General features: G+C 48.6%; 1 protein-coding gene across 4 annotated transcripts in view; it reads left to right on the top strand.

Annotated features, from left to right (window-relative positions):
• The window catches only part of LOC6596189 (calcium-transporting ATPase type 2C member 1), a 45970-nt gene that overhangs the window by 12827 nt on the left and 7216 nt on the right, over positions 1–25927 (top strand). For 2 of the 4 annotated variants that reach the window (XR_003408911.1, XM_026989892.1), the window contains exon 2: positions 20821–22534. Coding sequence is in view for 1 of the 4 variants with exons in the window: in XM_026989892.1 (XP_026845693.1) it covers positions 20821–22534 (1714 nt within the window). In the remaining 3 variants the exon portion in view is untranslated. Of the gene's footprint in view, positions 1–16838; positions 16960–18303; positions 18328–20820; positions 22535–25927 lie in introns of those variants that run through there. The other 2 variants (XR_003408913.1, XR_003408912.1) reach the window with 2 other exon arrangements.

The raw sequence follows: 25927 nt of genomic DNA on the forward strand, positions 1-25927 counted from the left end.
CTATGAATTACAGATTTAAATGCTATTCTTCCTAAAAACTACAGGTGTTTCTGGACTCAGAGACCCCATTTTGTAGTGCATCGAGCAGTGTAGCTTTGTCCTAAAATATATCGTGTAACAGCAACTGTTTCCAAAAAGAAAATTTTTACAGGAGAACTGTGAATGAAGTGAAGGAAGGGGGAAAGTGCAGAAGCAAGCTGCAAAAACAATTAAAATTGCGAGAGATACATATGTAGAAGAGGCCGATGTGGAGGAAGGGAGCATATTCCTATGTCCCCTCTATGTAGGTTTGCTTCGTCGCACCCCTGTCCCCGCATTCGTTTTCGCCTGACACAGCACTCTGTCGGTCCCCGTTCCCGTTCCCTGTCCCCATCCCCATTTCCATCTCCGCACCAACACCGTTGACATGTTGCTGTCTGGAGCGGGATGGGGCTGTGTCAATAGCATCAGGTTTATGTCTCGGGCAAGGGTAATATTTTCGTCCCTGCCACCCTCTTTTCCTGCTCTCCTGCTCCCCTGCCCCCTTTAACGCTGTTATCAGGCAGCGCCAAGCACACGTAAAGTTCAGTTACGACCAGCGAAAGGCAATTCGATTGAGCGCCCTGTCCTGATGCGCATTTTGATGAAGATTGGCGAATGCTGGTGACATAATGTGGAAGAGGAGGAAGCTACCTTGGGGAATGCCTAGAAGTACATATTTTCAAAAACATAAAAGAAAGAAATGCTTCGAATATCGGGGCCGAAGATTCACATACTCTAACTGTTATGAAAAGGAAGGATCTGCAAGATAGATAGCTTCAAGAATAAGGGATAAGTTGGCAAGGAAACTAATGGACTGCTTTATCGACACTGATTACAAATTTGTACATACATGGAAGCCTCCTGCAGACTAGCCTCGCTCGTGCCCCAAAAAACTTTGAAATGAGTCCTCTTCTGTAGAACAAAAGCATAGTACCCCTCTGCAAGGCGGTAAGTACCTGGAATTCACGTCAGTCGTCGAGTGTTTCTTTAAGAATTCGTGTTCGCCCAGAAGTATGCAATATTTTGAACTGAATCTCAGGCTTAAAGTACGAGTCTCGCAGTAGCGGAGCACCTATGTACATAAGAGCAAGATAATGGCCATTGATGGAGACGGAATGAATCCTAAACAGGCATAACTAGAATTTCATTTGACTAGCAAATCCGAAACATTGTCTGCCCCCGGCGGACCGTCAGATAAACGGACAGCACACCACAGCAGAGCATCAGGAACGGAGAAGCTTATGAAAATAACTCTGTCTCGTATCTACCAGATACAGATTCAGATACACATACAGATACATGTGCACATGTATGCACATGCACACGCACAGAGGCAACGCACCTTCCATGGAGGAAAATTCCACTTTCAGCTTGCAGTTTTCACAATTTTCAAATGCAGATGTGTCGGGAGGTGTCCGTGGGTGGGGCAGACATAAGCCGTGCTAATGTCTGTCAGCGGCAAGCCGCACGCAGCCTGGGAAACAGATACAAATTTGGTTAGTCCTGTAGGATGCGGGAGGAGGGGGAGAGGTGTCAGTGCCAGTGCCAGTGCCAGTGCCAGTGCCAGTGCCAGTGCTAGCGACAGCGCCAGTGGCAGGAAGAGAAAATCTCGCAGTATATTTGGCCACATTTTTGTGCAAGGAAGTTGCATTGGTGGACGGTCCCGTCCAGAGCTAGAAGCTAGAAACAGCATCTGCCTCAAATCGGTTGAAAATTAGATGCGGTCCAATTTTGTCTGGATCTGTGGCTATTCCAGGGAGCAGAACTTTTCCATTTCCCGCTGACCCAGGGGAAACTTTCACTACTCCGTACTTGTCTCTGCGTCCTGGGTCTCTCTGGGCTCGGACTTCTTTATGTGGCAATTGCCACACCGTTATGTCGGTTTATAAATCTAAATTGGAAAACTTTTCATTCGGCACAGTGCAAGAATAAAAACAAAAAATAAATAAAAACTAAAAAAAGAACAAGTTAACTATTTATGATTGCACTTCAGCTCTGTGCAGGCAGCTTAAAACTTTTCTCTCAAGCTTACGTCGTATTTAAAACTTGCCTCTATCTCTGAATGAGAGATGGATAGTATGGAAGGATGGTGAGGATAGTCTGACTAATGAAAACTAATGACGAATGCAACAAATGAGTGTGGCACGGCGCTTTAAACCTTTAACGTCACCCATTCGCTTCTTGTGCCCCACCCACACCCACACCCCGGGGTAATGTGTGGAGGGGGAGGGAGGGGCCCCATTCCCCCCGCATTGTTTGCCACTTAGAAGGCGGGCAATATTTTATGCTGGTGCGAGACCTCAATGCGTTGTGGTTTTGCAGCCAACGACCACCACACTCCTGGCGGCGCCACTCCAATCCCGACTCCCGACTCCATTTGCAGTGACACTCAAATTCCAATAAATAACTTATACCCCCCCGGTATGCATCGTATGTATCGGTGGCTGCGACAACTGTCAGAACGTGGGGGGCGATGCGGGGTGGAGGGCAGGGTCCTGCGGTTAACGGGAAAACTAACTACAAGCACACGGTCCTGTCTCGACTCCACCTCAGTGTGCCCCGTGCCCACCCCGCCGCAAATCCCCATCCCATCCCAGTGGCAAATTAATTGTCTCAATATTTCCGTGCGAATCATTTCGGAATTGAGTTGGCGAAGGAATGCTGTGCAGCATGTTGCAGTTGTTGCACGCTGCATGTTTGCCTCGCGACCGCACAACTATGCGAGCCGGAATCCAGGTGGCACGGTGGCATGGTGGCATGGTGGCACGGTCGCAGTGGTGGTACCTTTTGAGCGGCTTTGCGGTTGTCGCTGCTGCGGCTGTTGTTTGTTTTCCAAATTGAATTTGTAGGCAGCGAGAAGAAAGTTTGTACCGCCATATGGCGACATTTGTATGCCCTCACCCCTACCACCCACCACCCACCGGAGGATATTGATCTGGATATGGACTCCTACTGTACGCTCAGAACCGAGGAGGACAGAACTCATTCCCGGATTCTCGGCCGTTAATCACATTACTTATGGCCAGGCTTCGGGTAATTTTATGGACATTATCAGCAGGACAACATGCACAGGACATTAATAGCTGGCGACTGGGGATGGGAATGGGAATGGCAGTTCGATGTTCTACTGTACCCCACACACGGGTTCATTGAGTCTTATGTCAAATGTCTCAGTCCCCAACACACAACACGAGGAAGAATCGAGCCGCCCTGCCCCTTAGCAGCTCCACGGAGCTGCTGCTCGTGGGCACGGGCCTGGCGACGGATGAGTACCCGGACCCCGTGAATTTACTGCGCAACCGCAAGGACAAGGACGGCAGCCGCGTTAGCTCGCCGGCTCACAGCGCCTCCATGCACCCGCTCCTTTTAACAGATGAGGATTCCGATGTGGATGAGGGCCAGAATCTCAATCCACGTGGAACTATCGATGTAGATGATCCGGAAATGGAGTTCGTCAGGTGGCAGGTGAGGGGCGATGGGCAAGTCGGGGCTACAGACTGCTCTTTTGCTATATTTTGTTTGCTTTGGGGACACACAGGATCCGCCAATTGTCCTCGACCCAGACGTGGCTGTGCATAATTTTCGGGGCACCCACGAGTGTGCCAACCATTAATTACACACACACACACACACACGTGTCTTCCTGCGACAACATGGAGGGGAATACCAGTGGATGGAGGGGGAAGGGAAAAAACACGTTAGGAAAATTAACTCGATTGTTGCTTATTTCCAGTAATTTCGTATAATTATTCGCTTTTTTCTGTGGAATTACAGACTGTTCTCTCTCTTAACATTTAATTAATTCCCAACTCCTTTTATCTTTGCAGGTGAGTTTCGTTGAAGTTTCCCAATCATTTTCAAGAGGGTAGACACACCCTCTATACGAGTGTGCACACCCTGTGTGCGGCGAGAAGCGAAGGGAAAACAAGCAAAGCTGTGGGAAAACAATCAAGGTAACGCTCCCCTAAGCATAATTCACACCAACAATAATTACCGAAAAGAAAACAGAACAGAAGACCGAGAAAGTCTCACAGAAACCGTCACAGAAGTCGGGGGGTAGTCAGGCTTCCCTTAGAGGAGTGCAGAGAACAGGCGTATAATCAAATTTACAAAGCCTCAACCTTATACCCATCCACATACACATCCACGGCCACATCCACGGCCACGGCTGGCGTGTGCCGGTGTGTGTATATGTGTATGTGTGTATGTGCGAAGCCTGGAGGCGTCTCGGCTCCACCGTGGAGCGCGTTGTGGCAAATGGCGCTGAAAAACTCGCTTCACCGACAGACAAAGGGGATATTACGTATACGACAGGGCGGCCACAGATGAGACGAAGAAGAAGTCCGTCGCCCGATAAACTTCTCGCTCAATTGGCTGTGAGAATGGCCTGACATCACTCACTGACAATCGACTTAAAGTTAAAGCTCGACGAAACGCAGAGCCGGCGGAGGAGCAGGGATCTAGGCCAGGAGTAGGAGAGGCTGCAATTAACGCGGCTTTTCAATTAGTTCGGGTCCAGTAGAAAGGCGAATCGGGGCACAGGAAATGCTGAATTAGTCAGAGCTAAATGCACCAACAAAGGGGACGGCGGTGGGGAGCACAACCGAATCGCCTAGTTGGGGGCGAAGAAAAAATGTGGCACATTAAAAAGTTTTTCGATTATTTTGTAGTTATTTCAGTGTGCGAGCAGGGCGAAAGTTTCTGGCTTCTCGATTTACTTTCCATGGCTTTCCTCTGCTTTCTGCCCTGATGAATGGTGTGCTAATGAGGGGAAGCAGCTGCTGGCGCACTGCAGGAGGCGTACATAGATAGAGGTGGCATAGAAGAGGTAGCAGCCTAACTGCTGTAACCCTTTCGAGGATATTATTATCTTAATACAGAAACTTTCCACCGACCTGCCCTTCATACAGTACCTAAATACATTTTTCTACTTTTCCTTTGAGCCACTATACATTATAACCGGCACAGGAACGATATATCTATCTTCAGCCTTCAAAGTTGCTCTTCTTACAGGAAGAAAAATAGTCCTTGGCTCCGCACTATTGATTATTTCCATAAGTTGCTTGGCTGGCTGGAATTTTCTTGGTGCTGTAAGATGTTGAACCTCCTGCTAGTGTCACTCCACTTCTCCTTCTATCTGCCGCTCCACTGTGGCACAATTGAATGAACATCAATATTGATTTCGGTGCAACCAGGCGAGGCTTTTGTTTAACTACGCCCCAGCCGTGCACCGTGCACCGTGTGGCGGGTGCCTGGTGCCGGGTGCCGGGTGCTCGTCTTTAAATCAACACTTTGCTCGAGTCGATGGGTTTTTTGCTTTTTCGTCTGGCACCACCACCACCACCCAATGGTGGTCGGAAGGTTCAACCGCTCCTTTCTCTGGCATATTACTTTTTGCGGCTTTTCCGCTATGCCTGCCTAATGGAGGACTTGGAGACTCCTTGGTACTTGGTGGGTCGCTCATGGGGCACTTAACGGCTTTCATTGGATTGGATGAATGGCTGAGACGTGGGAACGAACTTTATGGAGTTGCAAACTTGTTCTAGATGATGTAAGTGGCTGGAAATTACAGCATGCAGTGGCGCCCCTTAACTCTACTTTCTTTCCGCATTCTTTTCGGGTGCAGCCGAGTGCATTGCACGACCATCTCCTTCTTCATCTCTGAGGATATGGCTGCGGATGCGGATGTGGATGTGGATGGGTCCGGTCTGGTCTGGTCTGGTCTGGGTGCATGGAAATTGATTTTCCAACTCGTTCCATACCTGAGATGCATTGACCTGGATTTGTATTTGCAGCATGGCTCGCATCTTATCTGTTTCCACTGGATGCACTCCCTCAACAGAGATCCAGCCAATCGGGTCGAAAATTGTTCCAAACAATCAGAGGAATTCATTTGGTTCGACGGGGATTAATATAATTATAAATATATAGTTTATTCAGTGTGCGGCAATCGCCATTCGTTTCAAATTTATAGCCTAACAATTGCTCTGCTCCATTATTTATCATCGACAAAAGCCGGGGCACAAGCAGGCCGACCAGGAGAATGCACCACATAATTTATTCCACGCACCCTCTCCGCATTCGTGCCACCATCCAAGCCGCGGAGATCATTTTACCCAACTAATTATGCGGCTTCTGCTGACAAAATGTTTATAAATTTAATAACATTTCATGCCACTCTTTCTGCCACGGATTATGCATTTATTGAGCGGCAAACACGTTTTCTGCATTAATAATTTCCGCTTCGCTTGTTTGAAACAATTAAAATTAAATAATCAACAGAGACGGACCCTGGTCGAGTGCCTCGACAATGAGATACCCAGATATTCTCTGGAGGATGCTTATTGTACACTATATACTGTTAATACATAGAAGGGTACATCAAAAAGCTGATGAAATTAGCTGTTTGTATCTTGAATATTGCTGCATCTATCCAATATCAGTCTGCCGCATCATGTACACGCAATGTCTGTTGTTTTTGCAATTCTCGTCTCTCTGTGCGTCTCGATTCAAGCATCAATGTGCCGCGTTGGAGCAGTTGGGAGCCAGGACGTGTTCTCTACAGAAACAGATATATATATCCTAGATTTATGTACATAAATATGTGTACATAGAAATAGATATGGCTATATTCACTTTAATATGTTATGTTGATCTAGTTGATATACTTCATGTGTTCAGGAAACCCTAATGGGTATAATGAATTGGAGAATTGTGGTCAGGGAATGAATGGGAATTGCCTTCGGCCATGTCCACAGAACATTTGTTGAGGATTAGGCTAGAGATCGGAAATACAAATGGACTGGAATAGAGTTGTACTCGTATTATCTATGTCGCTTTGGCAGTCGCTTTGGCAGTTCTCTGACGCTGATTGCATTCCCATTGGGCAAACAAAAACAGAATGCTCTCTGGTTGCGAGGCTGTGAATGCAATTAAAACTCTCGCCGCGTGAATGCATTGTTTTCACCTTTTCCGCTGTTGATTTTGCTAATTGAAAAATGAAATTAAATGGGCCAGCGGCAGGATGTGCCGAATGTCCCCGGTCCCTGCCGTCCAGAATGGGCACTATTGATTGCAGGGCAGTGCAAATATATGCGGGGCACCGGGACCGGGACCGTGACCGGGACGGGGACCAGCTTTGATAAACTAAACAAATTAGTTGCCCATGGGTTCTGTGCAAATCATTCGAAGTACGGGTCTCATGCAGTTTTAATGAGATTTCCCTTTCAAAGCAACAGCTCCCGGGGCACTATGCATGCTGCCACATGCTGCCTGCACTTTCAACCAGGTGAGATTTATGTGCCGAATGAATTAAGTTAAGCGAACAGCAGGAAACGTCTTGGGCAGAGGCCATTTATTACGGTGTGGAGTGCACATGGAACCGGAATGGTAATGGTATTGCTCGGGGTCACCAAAAAGTACAGATACCACCCCAAACCCTAACCCCTACCCTTACCCTTACCATTACCCTGGTTCCGGCTGCGTTGCCTTAGCAACTTTGCAATGCATATTCTTCAGGCCAAGCGAAAACTTTGCTATTGTGCATTTTCCCTTTTCAGCTAAAACAATTTCCATTATTATTTTCATATTATTTTTCCTTTTTGTGTATGCCACTTTTCCGGCAATTGTGCGCGCATTATTTTCATTTTGCAATAACTTTTCAATTCAGTTCAGATGAAAATAAGTAAAAATACGGCAAACTTCATGTTCCGTTTTGCAAACTCCTGTCCCTGTGCCTGTCCCTGTCCCTGTTCCTGTCGCTATCCCTGGGGTGTCTCCCTTCCCGGGGACCATCCCGGAGTACGAGTACGGAGTACCTTCGCAACTTTGCGATGAAGTTGTTGCGCTTCTTGCATTGGCACACAAATTTACTGCCGCATTGCCTGTCTTTTGTCGCTGCTAAAGTTTTTTTGTTGTTTTTTTTCCCCCCTTTTCAATTGTTATTATTTTGTTGTTTATTTTTCAACTTTTTGCTATGGCGAAAAGCAGAAATTGCTGCTGCATAAATTATGTGGAACATCACGGGATTCAGCAGAGTTTTCCATCGAGAAGAGTTATAGTCTGGTGGCACTAGGACATGACCAACACATTGCGAATGATGGAGTTTTTAATAATTTCTTGATTACCATTTCCCTTAAAGAACTATTTAATCAATCAAAGCGAAGGCCTTTCCTTCGTTCAATTAAATTTCCTTATGTGAATTCTTTGCGACAAGGGCTAGTGGCACTACTCGATTAGAGCTTCATTCAACAGCAGCCCCATCCACTCACCTTTCATCGGATGAATGCAATTTAATTGAATAATGCAAAGGAAAGGATGAATCCGAAAGTGCTTGGCCACAAAACCACAAATGGCGGGTCCTCGGATCAGCATGATGGAAACCAAAAATGAACAAAGAAACAAAATGAAGGAACCAGAGCTCAATTTACAATGTTCTTGCACAGAACTCTTCAGGACTCGAATGGACACGTAACTGGATGTTAAAATGCGACAAACCGCAAGGAAAAACGAGAATAACAGGGAAAACCGAGAGGACAGAGAGAGACAGAGAGAGAGACGGTGGGAAGGTGGGTGTGGGGGGGGGACACTGAAAAGTGAAATAAAATAAAAGCATAATTCATTTGCAAGAGAAGGAAAATTGCGTTGAGATTCAGGTCCCTTAACGAGCGCATTCAACAGTTCAACAGGATGTGGGCGTTTGGGTTGCTGGTATAGTGGGATAGTGGGCGTGGCCAGCCGTTGTCTGCGGTCAGAGGCGTGGCCATTAAGTGTGCATGAATTTCCATTGAAAAAGCGCCCCCACATCTCCGATAATTGCATATGCGAGAAAGGACCCAGGCGGCGGACAAAGGGACCTGTTCGGGCAGTCAATTATATGTAAATTATCTGTCCCTGCCACGCATAAATTCCGCGGCAGTGTGTTGCTGCGGCCAAGAGGGATGACAGTTTCCAATTTAATTCCCACTCCCCGCCCCAGATTCCCCCCTGGGGGAATCCCCTCCTCCGAGTTCCCGATTAAGCCGAAGCCATATGTTGCCTCATATTTATTATACGATAATTTTTCCATATTTGCGCTACCTATTTTCGATTTTACGCATTCAATTCTGGCATTGATAAAACTTTTCGACCGCTTATTGCACAATTTTCCATTCGTTTCGCCTGTGGCTGGCGGATCGGAACGGGGCGTATACGTAATACGTAATGTATATGCGCGGATGCATCGGATAGCCCCCCGCATACATAAATATTTCAAAAACAAAAAGCTATCGAAACTTTTCTCTCTATTCCCCCCATTGTCTGTCGCTGAACTTGAAAATGTTTTTAAATTAATTGAATTTTCTGTCTGGCTAAATCTTTTCGATACAGCACCAGCGATGAGATGCACTTCCCCCCATTGTCTCCCATTGTCTGTGGGATGTAATTACTATAATGGGGCAGTTCTGGCTTCTGGACAGCCACCTAATGCCGATCATCGCTCATAGTAGGGGGGCGGGGGAATGAGATCAGAGCCATCCATTCGGCGGCACAGTTGCGACAGCTGCTGTCACACCAAAGTGTCACACATTCTAAGCTCAATCCGAAACTAAAGCTAGAACTAAAACTAAAACTCCAGCCGGAACGCCCCCAGTGCTGAGCGGCGAATAAATCTGAAGGCAACAACTGGCGGGGACACAACCCGCCCGCCCCACCCAGCTGTAACTCCGGCAACTAATGAAGCTTGCAACAGACAAGAGACAACAGACTACAGACAAAACAGTGCAAGAGTGCAACTTTTTCCGGCTGCATTTCAATTTTTTCATTCAACTTCGTTTCGTCTTTGGCGCTACGAAACGGAAAAAATTGACAATTTGCATCTTTCCACCGCCTCCGGGGCCCACACACATAGACCAGGGGTGTGTGTGTGCTAGAGGAGGAGGAGGAAGAGAGGGTGATGTCTTGCTGGTTCGCCGTGGCAGCAGTTTCCAATCATAGTTATCAACTTTTTAAGTGGTCGCGCCCCAGGCTTACTTAAAGCTCTCCCGACAGCATAAATTCAGGGTGTATTCATCTCTGCGAGGAGATGAATGTGACAAGAGCTAGATCGGGGTCTATATAAGCCAGACACTGCAGCGAAAGCCCCCCCAAGAAGATCTAAATTCAACGATGCTGCCATGCCCGATTTTCTTGGGGTCTAAAGGGTATGCTCTATCTGTGAAAACGTATGCAACACCCATTGGTGTCGGAGTCCATAAGAGCTAGAGCTCCATGGCATCCACGACTTGTAATATAGGGTACATTTTTCGCTGGCGAAAACAGGGATGAATTTCGTATGAACGCAAAAAGAAATCATCCCTGTTTTTGCTGCCAGTTACTCAGACAGGATAATAAAATACTGATTAGTAGCAGAAATTCAAACGATAGTACTTAGCTGGGAACGAGGGATATATATTATATTGTATCGCTAGCGAACTGTCCGTTCAATAATGAATACAGTCGAAATAAATGATTATATGGAACTTAATCATTTTATTATAATTTATTTCCATTCATCGTTCTCCATTCATCGCCTTTCTCCAGCGAACGAAATATGTATATGAAACTTTCTCTAACGAAAAATGTTTATTGTCTGAGTATTAGGATCTTATCTTATCCACCGATTCTTTAAAATTCGTCGCAGCAAGGTCGTGCTAAATAGCTTTTCGTTTAGGGGGTATCATACAGTCCAAATGTGGACATGCTAAAGTCGTTCTCTCTTGTTTTCCACTCAAAAGAGTCCGTAAGAAATATAACTTTAGCGCAGGTATTTTATAGTTGGAACAGTTCCTCAAAAGAGTCTTAGTTGTTTATACTATTTTGATGTTAGTGCGGGTAGGTAATGGGAGTGGTGGGTGGGGGAAAAGCCCCCACTTTCATTTATATGCAATGCCTGGCCTTGTCGTCGTCCTCTTCGTCGTCGTTGTCCTCGACGGCGTCTGTGCATGCCGGGAATGCGACCCCAGGACAAGACGAGAGACAAGGCACCGGCTCCATCGGCCCCTGTGCCTCTGGCCCGCTGTCCCCTTCTGAATGTCTGCCATTTTTATCTCGCTGCGGCTCCCGAGTGTCAAAGTGGAGATTTCTCTACCAGTTTCCAGCTCCTTCGCATCCTGCTGCAGGCGTTGTAAACTATTATAATGGTCCTCCATTCCGCCATTTCTTTTCTTGTGCCACTGCATCCTCCGCTGCAAGTGTTGTATAGAAATTTGTTTGTTTTGTTATTGCTTGCAACATGAGGCTCTACACACACACACACACACACACACACTCACACAAATCTATCGGCGGGGACAACGCGTGCGGCAAGTATCTGATCCATTCAGGATTTATTCGTTTCCATTACAGTGACTGCCATCCCACACACGCATTCGCCGTCTGCTTAGACGGGGGCTGCATCCTTGTCTGGTTCCCAGCTCTCGGGTCCGTGTCCGGGTCCGGGTCCGGGTCTGGGGACATATGTAAATGCAACACCAAGCATGCACTGGGAATCCAATTCGATCAGATCGAATTCAATCCATTATTGCGTCTCTCGCCCTGTGTTTGTTCTTCCTCTGCATCCTTCGGTGGATACAAAGTTAAGTGCTTGCCCCGGAAAGGGAGGCACGAACGGTCTGCCAAGTGTGATTATGACATTGTGAAAGTAATTGGAGCCTGAGCCTGGCTGGCAAGACGAACCCGCTGAAATTCAATGTAAAGCGCACGGTTCTGCCATTTATTATGGCACGCTGAAAATTCAAGCAAAAGGTGGACACAAAATTGCTGCAAAAGAATGCCCGACCCGGCCCCCGCCATCCCGCAAACTGAAGAGGCAGTTGCATGTAATTGCCCCTGCCAGGTAGGAGAACGGGCATTTTGGGCTCTTAAAAGGCTTTTCGTTTCGGGGCCAAAAGTGACAGCCTGCATATTTTTAAGGGTTCCATTAAGGGTCGCTACGGTACGGCTGGGCTGGGCTGGGCTGGGCTATCGCATGCAGGTCTCATGAAATCCGGCTCCGAGCTGGAGCTGGAGCTGGCGCTGTCGCTGGCAGGCGACTCGGGAGCCGGCGGCTAGATTGGATTGCAAATCAAATGCGCCGCATTTGTTTGGCTTGGCTCGGCTCGACTCGCCTCGACTTGGTTTGGGTTGGCTTGGCTTGGCTTGGGTTGGAGATTGATTCGGGGCCTAACGAGGAGCTGTTGTGAAAGCTCGCTTTAACCTTTCAACCTTGCGTTGTCGACTCGAGTTGCATTTAATGGTGCAGAAAATGTTGAAGATGCCACGGCCAGGCCGCAGCCAGCCAGCACTCAAAGCCCAAAGCCTGGGGCATAAACAACGTGTCCGGGGAAAGCCATTAGGGTAAGCGGCTTACAAGCCATAAACTATGCTCGCAATTGCCAAGTGGAAGGTGGGGCCAGCCACTGAACACTGAACACTGTTGTCATTCGGCTCGGCAAACTCCTAAAGTTCTTAAAGGCATCTGATTATTACCGATACCCGCTGATAGTCCGGTGTTATTTTCTTCCAGATCGATTGAAGTCCAGTTCTTTGTCCAGACTCTGGGTGGGTCTGGGGCTGGGAGTCCTGCAAGGTCATGTGCGTGACACTGTAGTGCAATGATACATGAGACATGTTTTACCCTCGGCCATCTTTGCACGGCACAAAGCACAGGCCTGATCAGGTGTCATATTCCGCTCCGGGAGCGTCCTCTGGGGGTGCCTTGGCTCCAAACGGGATGGATTGAATGCCAGGCATGAAGCCAAGGCATTCCAGAAGAACATTTCGGGTTCCCATAGTGGAGGTGCAGCCAAGCCGTTGGCGAAAAGCTGCGATGAAAATCGCGATTGATTGGCGGCGGAATCGATTTCGAGTCGTTAGTGGACCCTTTAGGCAGGAGTCCTTTTAGCAAGCTGGCGGATCCTGGATTTTCTGGAGGGATGCCATACCTCATTTGCATATTTTGATGGTTTGACAACTTTAACGAGACTATTTGCTCATCATTAGCGCCTCTGCTGTGATACGTTCTGGAATATTGAATGCCGAATAAAATTTCACAATTTTTTCGCATTTTTGTGCATTCCCGTTTCCCGATTCCCTTTTCCCCCAACCCTCTATGGCTGTGACTCCCCTCTTGAGCTTCCCCTCAGCACATCCGGCCAGCTCGTTAGAATTTTCCTCCTCCGTGGGAGTTGGTTCTCCAACTCTGGCTTCAGTTTCAGCTCCATGAGACATTTGCTACGCAAACATAATAATGCTCTCCACAGCCCCCTCCACGCGGGCTAAAGGCAAGAATAATGGCTGCACTTGCTCTCCATTTTTGATGGCCATGGAGTCCTGTTACTTATACTGTTACAGACCCAACCCGACCCGACCGTTAAGTAACGCAGCGTTTACGTGGCAAGGAAACGCCCTGGAAGCCGGCTCCGTTTTGCATCACCATCTGCGCCGTCTGCGCCAGCCTGAGCGATGGCATTTGGATGATGAATGCGTCTCGTCTAGTGGTCAGATTTATATATCCTTGCACTCGGAGGGAGGGCGGGGAAACAAAGCCACAGTTTTGCCAACCATAGCAATTCCCAGCGAAATAATAGCTAAATTTTACCCTTCTCAATTGCCTAAAATGTACAGAAATAATGGTAACCTACCATCGTAGGTCCTTTGTCCATAAATTAGACAAAAAGTGACTGGTTTCAGGGAGCGGTTATGGGTTATGGGGATATTTTTCAAGAATCCCATTCAAAATAAACATTCTGTAAAGACCAGATCCACCAGGCCTATCCTAGGATCTTTATCCTACAACAACTTTGTTTTTTCCTAGGCTAAAGGTTTATTAAATGGTTTTGAATGTTTTGCAACTGATTCATGCCTCAATTTGTTATTCAAATCATGCTGTCGAGGTGTTTTGCACTGGTGCCTATGGGTCCTATCTGAGCCACAAACCGTTTCAGAGAGTGTGTCCAAGCAACAGATTGCGGGGGGAACGGCTCAGTGGTCACGACTGGTCACCATGCGAACCGAACCGCACTAATTCGACCGATTCGAAATTGAATGAAGCTGCTAAGCAGCCAGTCCTGGTCCCAAGCCCCCAATCGTTGGCTGTCACAGAGGCAGCCAAGTGTGATTTTTGGGATTGCAAATCGAATTTCAGCAATTCCTGTCCAGCAAAAGGACCCCATACCCCATACCACGTACCCCGTACCCCTACCCCGTACACGTACCCTGGCCATGCAGCAAATAAACAATTGGAATTTGAGTACTCGCTTGATTGCAATTACTGTGCTAGAAAATGCATGACAATTGTCGATGGACATTGACAGAGGACACAATGAAGAGGATGAACGATGAAGGCTGCAGGAGAGACGGCCCCAGCGGGTTAAGCGTGGGCGTGAGCTTAAAGCTCCAATTGCTTTAATGGGGAGCTTATCCATCCTGCTCAGATCATTATGGCCATGAAATATTCATGCCAATTTGACGCCATCCACACCGCAAGATGCGGCTTTGCCCGGCAAAATGCCATAGGAACGAGGAGTAACGAGGAGGTCCTTGGCACTCCGCACGAGGCAGCGGGGCAGCGGGAAAGGGTAGCAGGATGTTGAAGTATCGAAAGCTAATTTCGAATTTCATGAAAGACCTGAAAACTTGTTTAGTTTCATATTCTTTGTTCAACCGAAATATACCGAGAACGTAAGCGGCTTACGTGAAGTTTCCATCAAGGTTTTCTCTATTATTCAGCACAGTTGAGTAGCGCTCTCCTCCACCTCCCCCCCGCCATGCCTGCGCTGACCAGATATTTGATATTTGATGCCGGAAATTGTTGCAGCTATCTTTTGAAAGCATCCTTTTTGGCTGCAACTTTTCGCCCCATCCCAGGAAAATTACGTAAATTAATAATAATTCAAAGAGAATGCCAATTGTGTTTGTGCGGTGCAGGTGCCACCCACACCCCACTGTGTGCCGTGCCCCGGCATTGTTGCCACTGGAAAGCAACAATTGCTGGGGGGGAGGGGAGGAATGGGTATATTGTCAAGACCACGGCTGCCAGGGCGCCGTCATTAGTCAACGTTGTTCTCCGCCAAAGAACAAACGCGGAAAGCGCAACCAAAGCGGAAAAGGTTCGCCGATAAAAGCTTACCCGGAACACAGACGCACAGACACCGAGACACCACGACAGTGAGACACCAAGACAGGCAGACGAATGAAAGGCAAAGAAGAGTAAGAGGTGGCAATGTTGAAGGTGAAGTAAAAGACTTGATTAGCGTAATTAAAATTTTCTGTAACTATTCTCGCGCTCAAAGGAGTCGGGAACAAGAGCAGAGACTCCTTTCACCTGGCCCGTGTCTTGTGGCATCAATTAGCGAGGCTTGGGCCCTGGACATAAGCTTTCTTTGGCTGATCCCTTTATTTCTACAATCCTCTCTCCCCAGTCGCCTTTGGATAATCTCTTGCTTACGCAATCAGAAATGAGTTAGTCGTGAGATTCAGTCCAAGGCGACTTATAGCCTACGAGAAAGAAATGTGAGCTTCAGGTGTCAGAATCGTTTGATACCCTTTGATAGCTTTGGGTATCGTGATTATTGGTGCATGGAATAAAAGGTTTTGAGCACAGATGAAAAGATGCGTCTGGAGAACCGATTAGAAACATAACATAACATAACATTTCTTCTACATAGAGTACTTCTTATAGCGATAATAGGCGAGGCTTACCAAAAACATACCATAATATGTGGCATGTTTACTTTGGTTATGTCTTGAACTGGGCATTGGGCCTATATGATACGAGTAGTCATCAGATTTGCATCTCAATTGATTTAGCAATGTATAGTTGGTGTTGTTTTCCATAGTCTCGAATCAAGCATCTATATTTTTTCCAGACCAGACATCTGATCATAATCATAATACCCTCGACAACAAGTTTATAATTGTTTTCGATCGTTTGTGCTGTTCGGGGATGTTCGTAAACATTTGTAGGGGGTGCTAATGGAGAAGAATCGAGAAAATCTCACACATTTTTACCGCTCAGACGGAGCTCTGCCAATTTGCATATGCTAATTGAAGATCAGCGATTGGCGATACAATGCACAGCAGCACTTTCCCAAAAAATAATGGAAAGCCAATTAACGGTTCGTGGCGATCGCCAAAGATCGAGTTAGATAGCGGTGGTGCAGCAATGTAATTGAGTAATTAGTGGTGGCGAAACAATTGTAAATGAGACCCACATCCCTCCTCTTGGATGTGGGATCAACATACAATATATATGCATGTATGTATGTGCATGATCTACATATGTGCATATGTATGGGCACAATTATCTGAACTTGACCCATACACACTCACACACACACACTCAAAATGCAAGGTTGCTGGAATTTAATTCGAATGGCACGTCTCCCCCTCTCTCTTTCTAGCGCTCTCTGAGAAACAATCGGGCTTTTGCGCGCCAACAGCACATTTTGTGCTGTCCAATAAGCCTCTCTCTCACAGTCAGTGCTGGTAAAACAAAATTGTTTGGTTACTTTTTATGCAGCTATAAAGGCCGAAACAGTGGCTATATGTATTTAATGCTAAAATAAGCTGAATGTATTTTAAAAATGCGTAGTTAATACAGCAATTTTAAAAATTGTAAAATAAATTCCATGTAAAAAAATGTAGACATAGCCTGAAAAAAGCTAAAGTGGCAGCACTGTCTCTCTGACTGTTGATCGGAATTTCTGCCGTTCTCTGCCGCTGTACACGTTGCCTCCGATCCACATTCGTCATTGTTTCTGTTTTTTTCTGTTTCTGCGCGTACCCACAAAATTATTGAACTGAGGAATTAATAAGGAAAACAAAGAAAATAGAACACGCCGTAATCAAAAGAACAATAAAGTGAAGTCTGTTTAAAGTCAGGCCCATGTGATACGATACAATTGAATCTCCTGCCGGTTTCCCCCTCGCACCATTTGTCGCGTGAGTTTTAAAGAAAGTGCAGAATGCTGACAGCGCGGCTCGGCTCTCTTGCTGCCTCTCTCCCTCTCGGAAATTGTTTGTGCCGCTATTTGTTGTTTCTTCTGGTGCTGTGTCGTGATTGTCGATTCTCGCCTCTCGTTTCATTTATCTCTGCCTCTGTTTTTCTACCTGTGTAACCGTCTGCCGTCTGTGTCTGTGCCGTCTGTCCCTCTGTCCGTCTCCATCTCCAATTGTCTTTTATCGCTCCACGCCACATCCACATACACACACGCACACGCGCACGCATATACAACATACACGTTCGCAATTCCAACATCAATTCATTTCCCCAACAACCTACCAAGTTTTTGTCGAGAAATATTTGTTTAGTCGAGTTCTAGGGGGCTCCAACGCTACACCGGGCCATTCTCAAGCCGCAAGCCTCGCTTAGAGTGCGACATCGAAGGAACTACATAGATATAACCCGATCAGAGCTCCGTTTGTCTCTCATTCCAACGTACATATCAAGTGAAAGTGCGCCAGTGCTAGTGCAAAAATAGAGATCAGCAGCAAAAGCAAACCAATAAATCAACAGCAGCGGCCCAGCAGTCGCTCTTTCTTGCAGTCGTCCAAGCATCCAGGCACCCGTCCATCGGCATCTCATCTCGGCCACGTTATCGCTTTTCTAACAAGAAACAAAGAACACAAGAAAAGAAAAAACTTGCTTCGAATTCCCTAGAAATTCATCGTCCGACATTCCGTCTGCTCTGTGGATCCAACTGGAAGGAGAGGAGACATTCTTATTGGCAAATATTCAGTGTTTTGTTCTTTTGTTCTAAAAAAGCCGGTCGAATCATCGAAAGCTGTCTGTCAATGACCCACGTCGCCTGATTGTGACTCGATATTTGCCTTATCAATGCGCTGACTTTTTTCCTGATTTCATTTGTTGCCTTTGCTTTTGGTTTTTGTTTTTGTTTGTTTGTTTGCTTTTGCTGCTATTGATAGCTGTCCGGGGAAGTGAGATAAGGATCTGCCCTCTCTCTCTCTCTCCCTGTCACTCTTTGAGTATAAGTCTAATTGGCGATCCGATCCTCCGGTTGCATTTGCACGTATGGAGAGATAGTTACCCCGTATTCCGATAACAGATAAATGCTAATATTCATGTTGGCGTTTCGTGCGTGACCAAAAAAGATAATAGTATAAGCCACTAAATCTAATCGCCAGCGCAGGCCGAATTGATTGGCGTGCGGTTAGACATCCACTAAATGTAGAGTGAGAGAGGGCTCCGGACGGACGGCACCCATCCCCTCCTCTCACGCTAATGATTAGAGCTCGCCCCAGCGTCGTCATTTCTGTTCTACCAAAATGATAGTCATCAATGCCTTTGACGTAAGTGGTTTCCGCACAGACATTCCCCCACCCCCACCCCCTACCACTCATACCCGCACCCGTACCCCTACTCGTACTCATATTTTGTATGTTGTTTGGTTCCTCTTGGTTCTTGGTCTCTAACTGGTTGTGGTTGTGGCTCCAACGATCTTTCGTTCGTCGCCGTCTTGTGGTGAAGGTCGCGTTCTGTCCACTATTTACGAGTTCCCTCTACTACTTGCAGAAAAGCACCGAAAGATGCTCAGGGCTAGGCGTGCCATTAGTATATACATTGATGATGAGCAGGTATACCCCCCCAACCCTGCCCAGAGATACATATAGTGTGGCACGTGCCGCTCTGGGGGTTTTGCATCTGCGAGTCTTAATTGAAGTTTCCGCGAATAGTTTTGCAATGCAAATCAAAGCCAAGTTTGGGATTTATGGCCCAAGACCTGAGAGACCTGCTTGCAAATCGCTTGATTCCGCTGTATATGTAATTGCTTAACCGCTGGCCTGGCCTCCCGCGGGATCCAGCCGCTTTCCGAGAAAGGGCCAGGTACTGCCACTGCCTGGTACCCTCCGGTCTAGTGTCACGCTGATGGGCGATTAATCCACGTCGCAAGTAGATATGAATATTAGTGGGAACCTCTCGGAGAAGCCATTGTTTTGGCAGCGATGTGTGCTTCCCTTTCATTAGCCTCTCGGCCTGGCGGCCATCTCCCATCGGAATGGGAGTTCTCTAGTATGGCAATCACGTTTCTCCAACGCCCAGCACCCAACTCTAGAGCGGAATGTTTGCCCAAGAGACACCGCATTCAAGTGCACAATTCCGGCTAAAACGCTTTGCAAAGCCCAAACTATTTACCTTTCAAAAAGCGAACATTGTGAACCAGTTTTTGTAGTCGCCATTTGAATACACAGAGGGCCAAAAAGAGAGACTATTACGGCCGGCAGGGCACCAAAGTTCAATGTGGGCCAATAAAAACAAGAAAAGTTTGCATACCACACACACATACACTCGTGTGTGTGAAATGTCAGTCGAGGCGAATGGAAAATGGAAATGGTTATTGGAACGACTCATGCGACGGTTCTCGTTGCGAATAGGGAATAGAATCCGGCCTCGGGCCGCGTTTGGTATATGGGATGGCTATATTCGTTCCCAGCCACCTGACTGACGGAATATTTGACGTGTCACTTGACTTGTTGATGAGTTTTCGCTCGGGCTTGGGCTCGGGCTTGGGATTGGGCCCCAAAGCTGGGGCTTGCGGACTTTGGGGCTGCCCAGCGACTCTCATATCATGGATGTAATTGCCGGAATACCAGCTTGTTCCAATTCACTTAACCCCAATCGACACAGACGGACAACAACAACCACAAACAAAAGCCACGAAAATTAAATAATTATCTGTATATTATATTTTATTTTATTTGTGAGAGCCGCCCCAGCCCCAGCCACATAAAGTGGCAGTTTTTGTGCTTAAATGATGCATGAAGTTGAGCAAAAAACAAAAAACCAATTATCCATCTGCCATCTCCCGACTCCCATCTCCACACACCTGCCTCCGCCATGGGCATTTGAAGCACGGTAATTTACATTTTGTGTGCATCAATGGCCCCACTGACCACTGGGCCCACTGCCCAATGCCCAGTGTCCCAAAACTGCAAACAGAATTCGTTTAATTAAAATGCAAACCATAACGCCATGAGATGACTCCCGGTTAGAAGATGGATGATGATTCCCTTCGGGGGAATCCCCTCATTTGGCGAGTGAAAAACTTTGCGGCAGCGATGGGACCACTGCTGGGATGATCGGAACTGCCCCGAAAACAGTTCATATTTTAAAGTCTGATTAAAATCGCAGGTTCACTCTCGAGAGTCCTGTAACGTGACAGGAAATTTACGCTTAAATTTTCCTTCAGGAGCGTTCCACCTCCCCCAAAAAAGGAGGGAAAATAAATTAAAATAAGAAAACGTCGCCAGAACCAGTGCCCGTAAGTCACGTTTTACAATCCCTCCCACAGTCGCACAGTCGCACAGGCGGGACAGGCAGGACATGGACACGGACACGGACACGACAGAGGCAGACCGAGAGCAGGATGTAACAAGAGCTGACAACTCTTGGAAAGAAGAGTCCACGGACGGAGTCCATGTGTGCGAGTTGGAGTGTGGACTGTCTGCCGTCTGCTGTCTACTGTCTGGCTTTGTGCGATGCCCGATGATGCCATGAATGATGACAAACTTGTTGACGACTGCAAATTAGCTGCAAGTGGTCAGGGGTAGGGGCAGGGACAGAGGCAGGGGCAGGGGCAGGGGAGGGCATTCAATTTGTGGCCAGGAATGGAGTGGAATCGAGGAGATTGGCAGCCAACAATGTTGGTCAGGAGTTGTGGGAGTCGCTGGCTTTGCACTGAGGGAAATCGCCTCCATTTTAAAGCTTTATCGCAGAACCGCTTAATCTATATGCAATTTCCCATATCTAGACTCGAACTAATACGTTTTTTCCCCCTCTCGCAGACGGGTTTAACCCTCACGCCAGAAATGCTGCTCTCCACCTCGGAGTCATCGACGCACAGCGCCTCCGAGGTTGCCGGCCGACTGCAGGTCGATGTGCGGACCGGCCTCAAATGGACAGAGGCCAAGTACCGGGCCAAGATCATTGGCCACAATGAGCTGCTGCTGATCGAGGAGGAGCCCACATGGAAGAAGTACATCGAGCAGTTCAGGAACCCTCTCATCCTGCTGCTGCTCGGCTCGGCCCTGGTCTCAGTGATCATGAAACAGTTCGACGATGCCGTCAGCATAACCATCGCCATCCTGATCGTGGTCACGGTGGCCTTCATCCAGGAGTACCGCTCCGAGAAGAGCCTGGAGGAGCTCAAGAAGCTGGTGCCCCCCGAGTGCCACTGTCTGCGCGAGGGCCGCCTCGACACGTTCCTGGCCCGCGAGCTGGTGCCCGGCGATGTGGTGCACCTCAACGTGGGCGATCGTGTGCCCGCCGATGTGCGTCTCTTCGAGGCCGTCGACCTCTCCATAGACGAGAGCAGCTTCACGGGCGAAACGGAGCCGGCCCGCAAGATCACCGACGTCCTGCTGAACAACACGAACGTGAAGGACCACAGCAACATGAAGAACATCGCCTTCATGGGCACCCTGGTGCGCTGCGGCAACGGCAAGGGCATCGTGGTCAGCACCGGGGAGCGCAGCGAGTTCGGCGAGGTCTTCAAGATGATGCAGGCCGAGGAGGCCCCGAAGACGCCGCTCCAAAAGTCAATGGACATCCTGGGCGCCCAGCTGAGCTTCTACTCGTTCCTCATCATCGGCGTCATTATGCTGCTCGGCTGGCTCCAGGGCAAGCCGCTCTCGGAGATGTTCAACATCAGCGTCTCGCTGGCAGTGGCCGCCATACCCGAGGGCCTGCCCATCGTCGTAACCGTCACCCTGGCCCTGGGCGTCATGCGGATGGCCAAGCGCAATGCGATCGTGAAGAAGCTGCCCACCGTCGAGACCCTGGGCTGCGTGAACGTCATCTGCTCGGACAAGACGGGCACTTTGACCAAGAACGAAATGACGGCCACGATCATCATCACCTCCGACGGCTACATGGCGGACGTGACCGGCGCCGGGTACAACGACCAGGGCGAGATCCACATCCGGCACTGCAACAACGTGGAAATGGCCAAGACCAACATCACGAATCTCCTGGAGATCGGAGCCGTCTGCAACAACGCGTACATCCAGAACGGCACGCTCCTGGGCCAGCCCACCGAGGGAGCTCTGGTGGCGGTGGCCATGAAGAACGGCATGTACGCCACGGCCGAGAACTATGTCCGCATCCAGGAGTACCCGTTCAGCTCCGAGCAGAAGATGATGGCCGTCAAGTGCATCCACAAGTACAACAACAACAAGGAGGAGTTCTTCTTCGCCAAGGGAGCGCTGGAGACGCTCCTGCCGCAGTGCACCAAGTACCAGTTCGGCACGCAGACCGTGCCCCTGACCAAGCAGAACGAGGCGGAGTTCCTCTCCGAGGCCTACGAGATTGGACGCAAGGGCCTCAGAGTGCTGGCCCTGGCCAAGGGCCGCTCCATGCAGGATCTGATCTACTGCGGCCTGGTGGGCATCACCGATCCGCCGCGGCCCCTGGTCAGGGAGTCCATTGAGATGCTGATGCAGAGCGGTGTCCGGGTGAAGATGGTCACGGGCGATGCCCAGGAAACGGCCCTGGCCATTGGTGAGTAGATTATTTATGTACATTCGGATTAGTGTCAGTCTTCAGGAGCAACCTGAGTCCAACATTGTGGCAACATTGTGTCTTGGCGAAATGGGGGGAAATCAGATTCGCTTTCCTGACAACCCGCAAACATCCTCTGTCCTGGTTGATTACCTCAGCTCAAAACTCAATTAAAAACTCTTTAAGCAGACACACAGAGACGGAGACGGAGCACAGCTCTTTCCTGCCCCGCTGCTGCCCTCTTTCTTGCCACAAATTGTTGGCTTTAACTAAAGTGCTGAGCCGTCCGAAACTATGCAAATAAATTTGTCCATGCCACGTAATTAAAAGTGGCATGGCCCGGGCCGTGCCGGGCCTCCTCTGGCTTAGCCACAATTTATGTTTGCCATGGAGATATTCCACTGCGGACGCATGAACTCTGAACTGGCTGTGCCACAAGTGGGACATGTGAGCGGCAAACCCAGACCCAGACCGAGACCCAAACCGAGACCTCTCTTCGGGCGGGAGAAGTCAAAGGAGTGCTCTTCGGGACCACACAATGCAACGCAGCGTCCTGCTGGACAGCCTAAAAGTATGCAAACAGAATTAATTAACCATAGAGCCAGCGGTCAGGGATGGAGGTGGAGGTGGAGGGATCTGGCATCTGGGATCTGGGGAGCAGTTTACAAGTTTTCCAGCCCAAAACTTGCGCTCAAGGAGTTCTTCTTCCGGAGCAGCCGCATCTCGGGGGCGTATGTGCGAGTGTGTGTTGGTTTCGAGGACTGCACTTGGCCATCCGTGGAGTTTCCTCAAGTTGGCAACTCCAAGTGGAGCTGAAGTTGAGGTTGCGTGAAATTGTTCCCAGTGTGGACTCGAGAGAAACTTACCTATTAATGGCAAGTGCTTGGGGTAGGGCGGGGCAGGGCAGGGCAGGGCAGGGCAGGACAGGACAGGGCTGTGCAGGGGAATATATATATTTAAATTCGACAGCGAAGGACCTCCCGAACGGGGCAAACCGAACCGAAAAAAGATACAAAAAGCAAGCGCAGTAAATTGGAAAAGATAGCGCACACAGAGAGCACAAAGGAAGCGACCACGAAAAGCGGGAAGCCGAAAAGAGAAACTCAGGTAACCAGCTCCTTTGGGCCTCCATGCAGATGGAACCAGCCCCACATCTAATATCCTGCAACGCACAGGACGGAGCACGGAGCACGGAGGACAGAGCAGAGCAGAGCAGAGCAGAGAACAGAACAGCGCAGAGCACAACAGCAGCCACATCGACATCGACATCGTTGTCAGTCGTAGAAATAATTAACTGTGGCTCCATCTCCATCTCCCCAGTCCCATCATCCTCATCATCGTCGTCGTCATCTACATCCTGGTACATCTTTCTCATCAGTGGCGCATCTGCTGCGGACATTATTCCATCATCTGCATGGACTGTGGACCTGCTCCGGGACTCCCCTTGATGGAAAAACTTCCTCTATTCAGTTTGGTGGTTGGTTCTGCTCGCTTCTCGTTTTTGCATCTTTTGTGAAATTTGATTTAAAATATTTAATTTTCAGTTTGCCCTTGCATATTGATTGAACTCCTTTCCACTCTGTATCGCTCCTGCCTGTCTGCCCCTCTGCCCGTCTGTCTGTCTGCCTCTACACTTTGCTTTGTTATTTCAGTCGACAATCCGCTTATGGGCTACCTAATTGGCCGGGATATCATAGCTCTCGTCCGAGGGAGGCACCATTCATTCCAGGTGCCTCTGCCCCAGGGGCCACTGTGTGTACAGTTGGGCAGCAGTTTGGGGTGCCAATTGCATCGGCTAATCCCAGACATTCTGCACGTTTGACGGCGTTTGCTGGGAACGAAGATGGATGGCCGCTGCTGTGGGACGGCATAATTGAGTCGATGTATTTCATTTTCAATTTGCTTGGCAATTATGCGCCACTGGCGCTCCCTGCTTAAGCTATGAGCTGTGGCTGCGCTGGTAATTGAGTTTGTGGCTCGTTTAAAGTGGCTCAGACCGGATTGGCGGCGGTCCCTCAGGGGCGCCGGGGGCCCCTTGGCAGATCGACTTGATTCCGATATCAGCGTGAGGAAACAGCTATTGGTCACGTTTCCTTTCCCGATCAAATCTGCGGCCTCGCTGGGCCTATGGGCCCGCAGTCTTAATCAACTCTGCTGTGTGGTATGTCGATGTCTATGTCGATGGCCCCCAAACATGACACACATCCAATTAGCGGAGTGCACCCTCAAATGCACTCCGGCATTCGATGCACAACTGACAATCGGTATTCGCCCGGAGCGATTGCGGCGTGTGTGTGTGTGCGGGGGGGTGCAGGGGGCATGCTGATTGCAAGTACTGGAGATAATCATACTCCTAGCGAGTGCACAGTCGCAGGAGCGGAGGGAAAGTCGGAGGAAAGAAATTGTCACGTACATGAGCACGCTTAATAAACAGGGCCAGGAGGAGCAAGGAGCAGCACATCTTGCTATCCGGAGAATGCTGCTGTCGGCAGCTGCTGCTGCTGATACAAATGCAAATGTCACTCACTGGCAGGCAGGGCACAACTTTCCATTTCCCCCCCTCCACATTTTCCCCGCCCCTGCCATGGCCCCACCCCATGTGAAGCTTTCAATTACCAAATGAGACCTTGTAGACCTTCCCTCCTTTGCTCTGCTCTGCTCTGCTCTGCACTGCTCTGCTGCTTTGTTTTTTCCGCCATTGTGCACAATTTTGCTTTGATTTTTGCCCGTTTCTCCGGGCTCTTTCTTGCCGGATGGCGGATGGCTTCGGCTTTCAAAGTGGCAGCTCAAGTGGTAAGCAGAAGGCTTGTTGCACTGTTTTAGGCGCTGCTCGACAGTTTCATAAACTTGGCGGCGCCTCTCCTTTCGGTGCAGCAACTTTTGCTTTCATGTGCACAGAAGACTCCTCTCCTGTCTAATCCGATTTCGGCTTGCGGTCTGGTCCTGCTCTGCGTGGTGAGAGGATGATTTTTATAAGCTCCTGCAACTTTGGTCTGGTGCCACTTTCGGGCTCTCTGTTTATCAGGCCAGGCCAAAGTTTCCCAGAGAATCTTGCCTTTGCCTTTGCCTTTGCCGTTGCCTTGGGTTCGGTTTTTTTTTTTTGGTATTACAAACTTTTTCGGTCGCTCCTGGCGGCAGCTGTTCGTTCAGCTCTGGGATGGCATCCATAGCAACCCTGGCACTCGGAGTAGAGAACGATTGTCCCCAAAAATAAATATATTTCGACACTAATGATCTTTTAAATCATTTTTAATGACCAGCCATAGACGAGTACTCTCTGAATGGAGCCAGTTTTCGCTGCTAAATCAGCATTTCTAATCATTTCTGGCCACTCTCGAATCCATTCATCTGGAAGAGCCGAGAGCCTTTCCACCTGTTGGGGGAATCGTCGAC

This window comes from Drosophila persimilis, unplaced genomic scaffold (genome assembly GCF_003286085.1).
Source record: "Drosophila persimilis strain 14011-0111.01,24,50 unplaced genomic scaffold, DperRS2 tig00000431-arrow-pilon, whole genome shotgun sequence".
Taxonomy (NCBI): domain Eukaryota; kingdom Metazoa; phylum Arthropoda; class Insecta; order Diptera; family Drosophilidae; genus Drosophila; species Drosophila persimilis.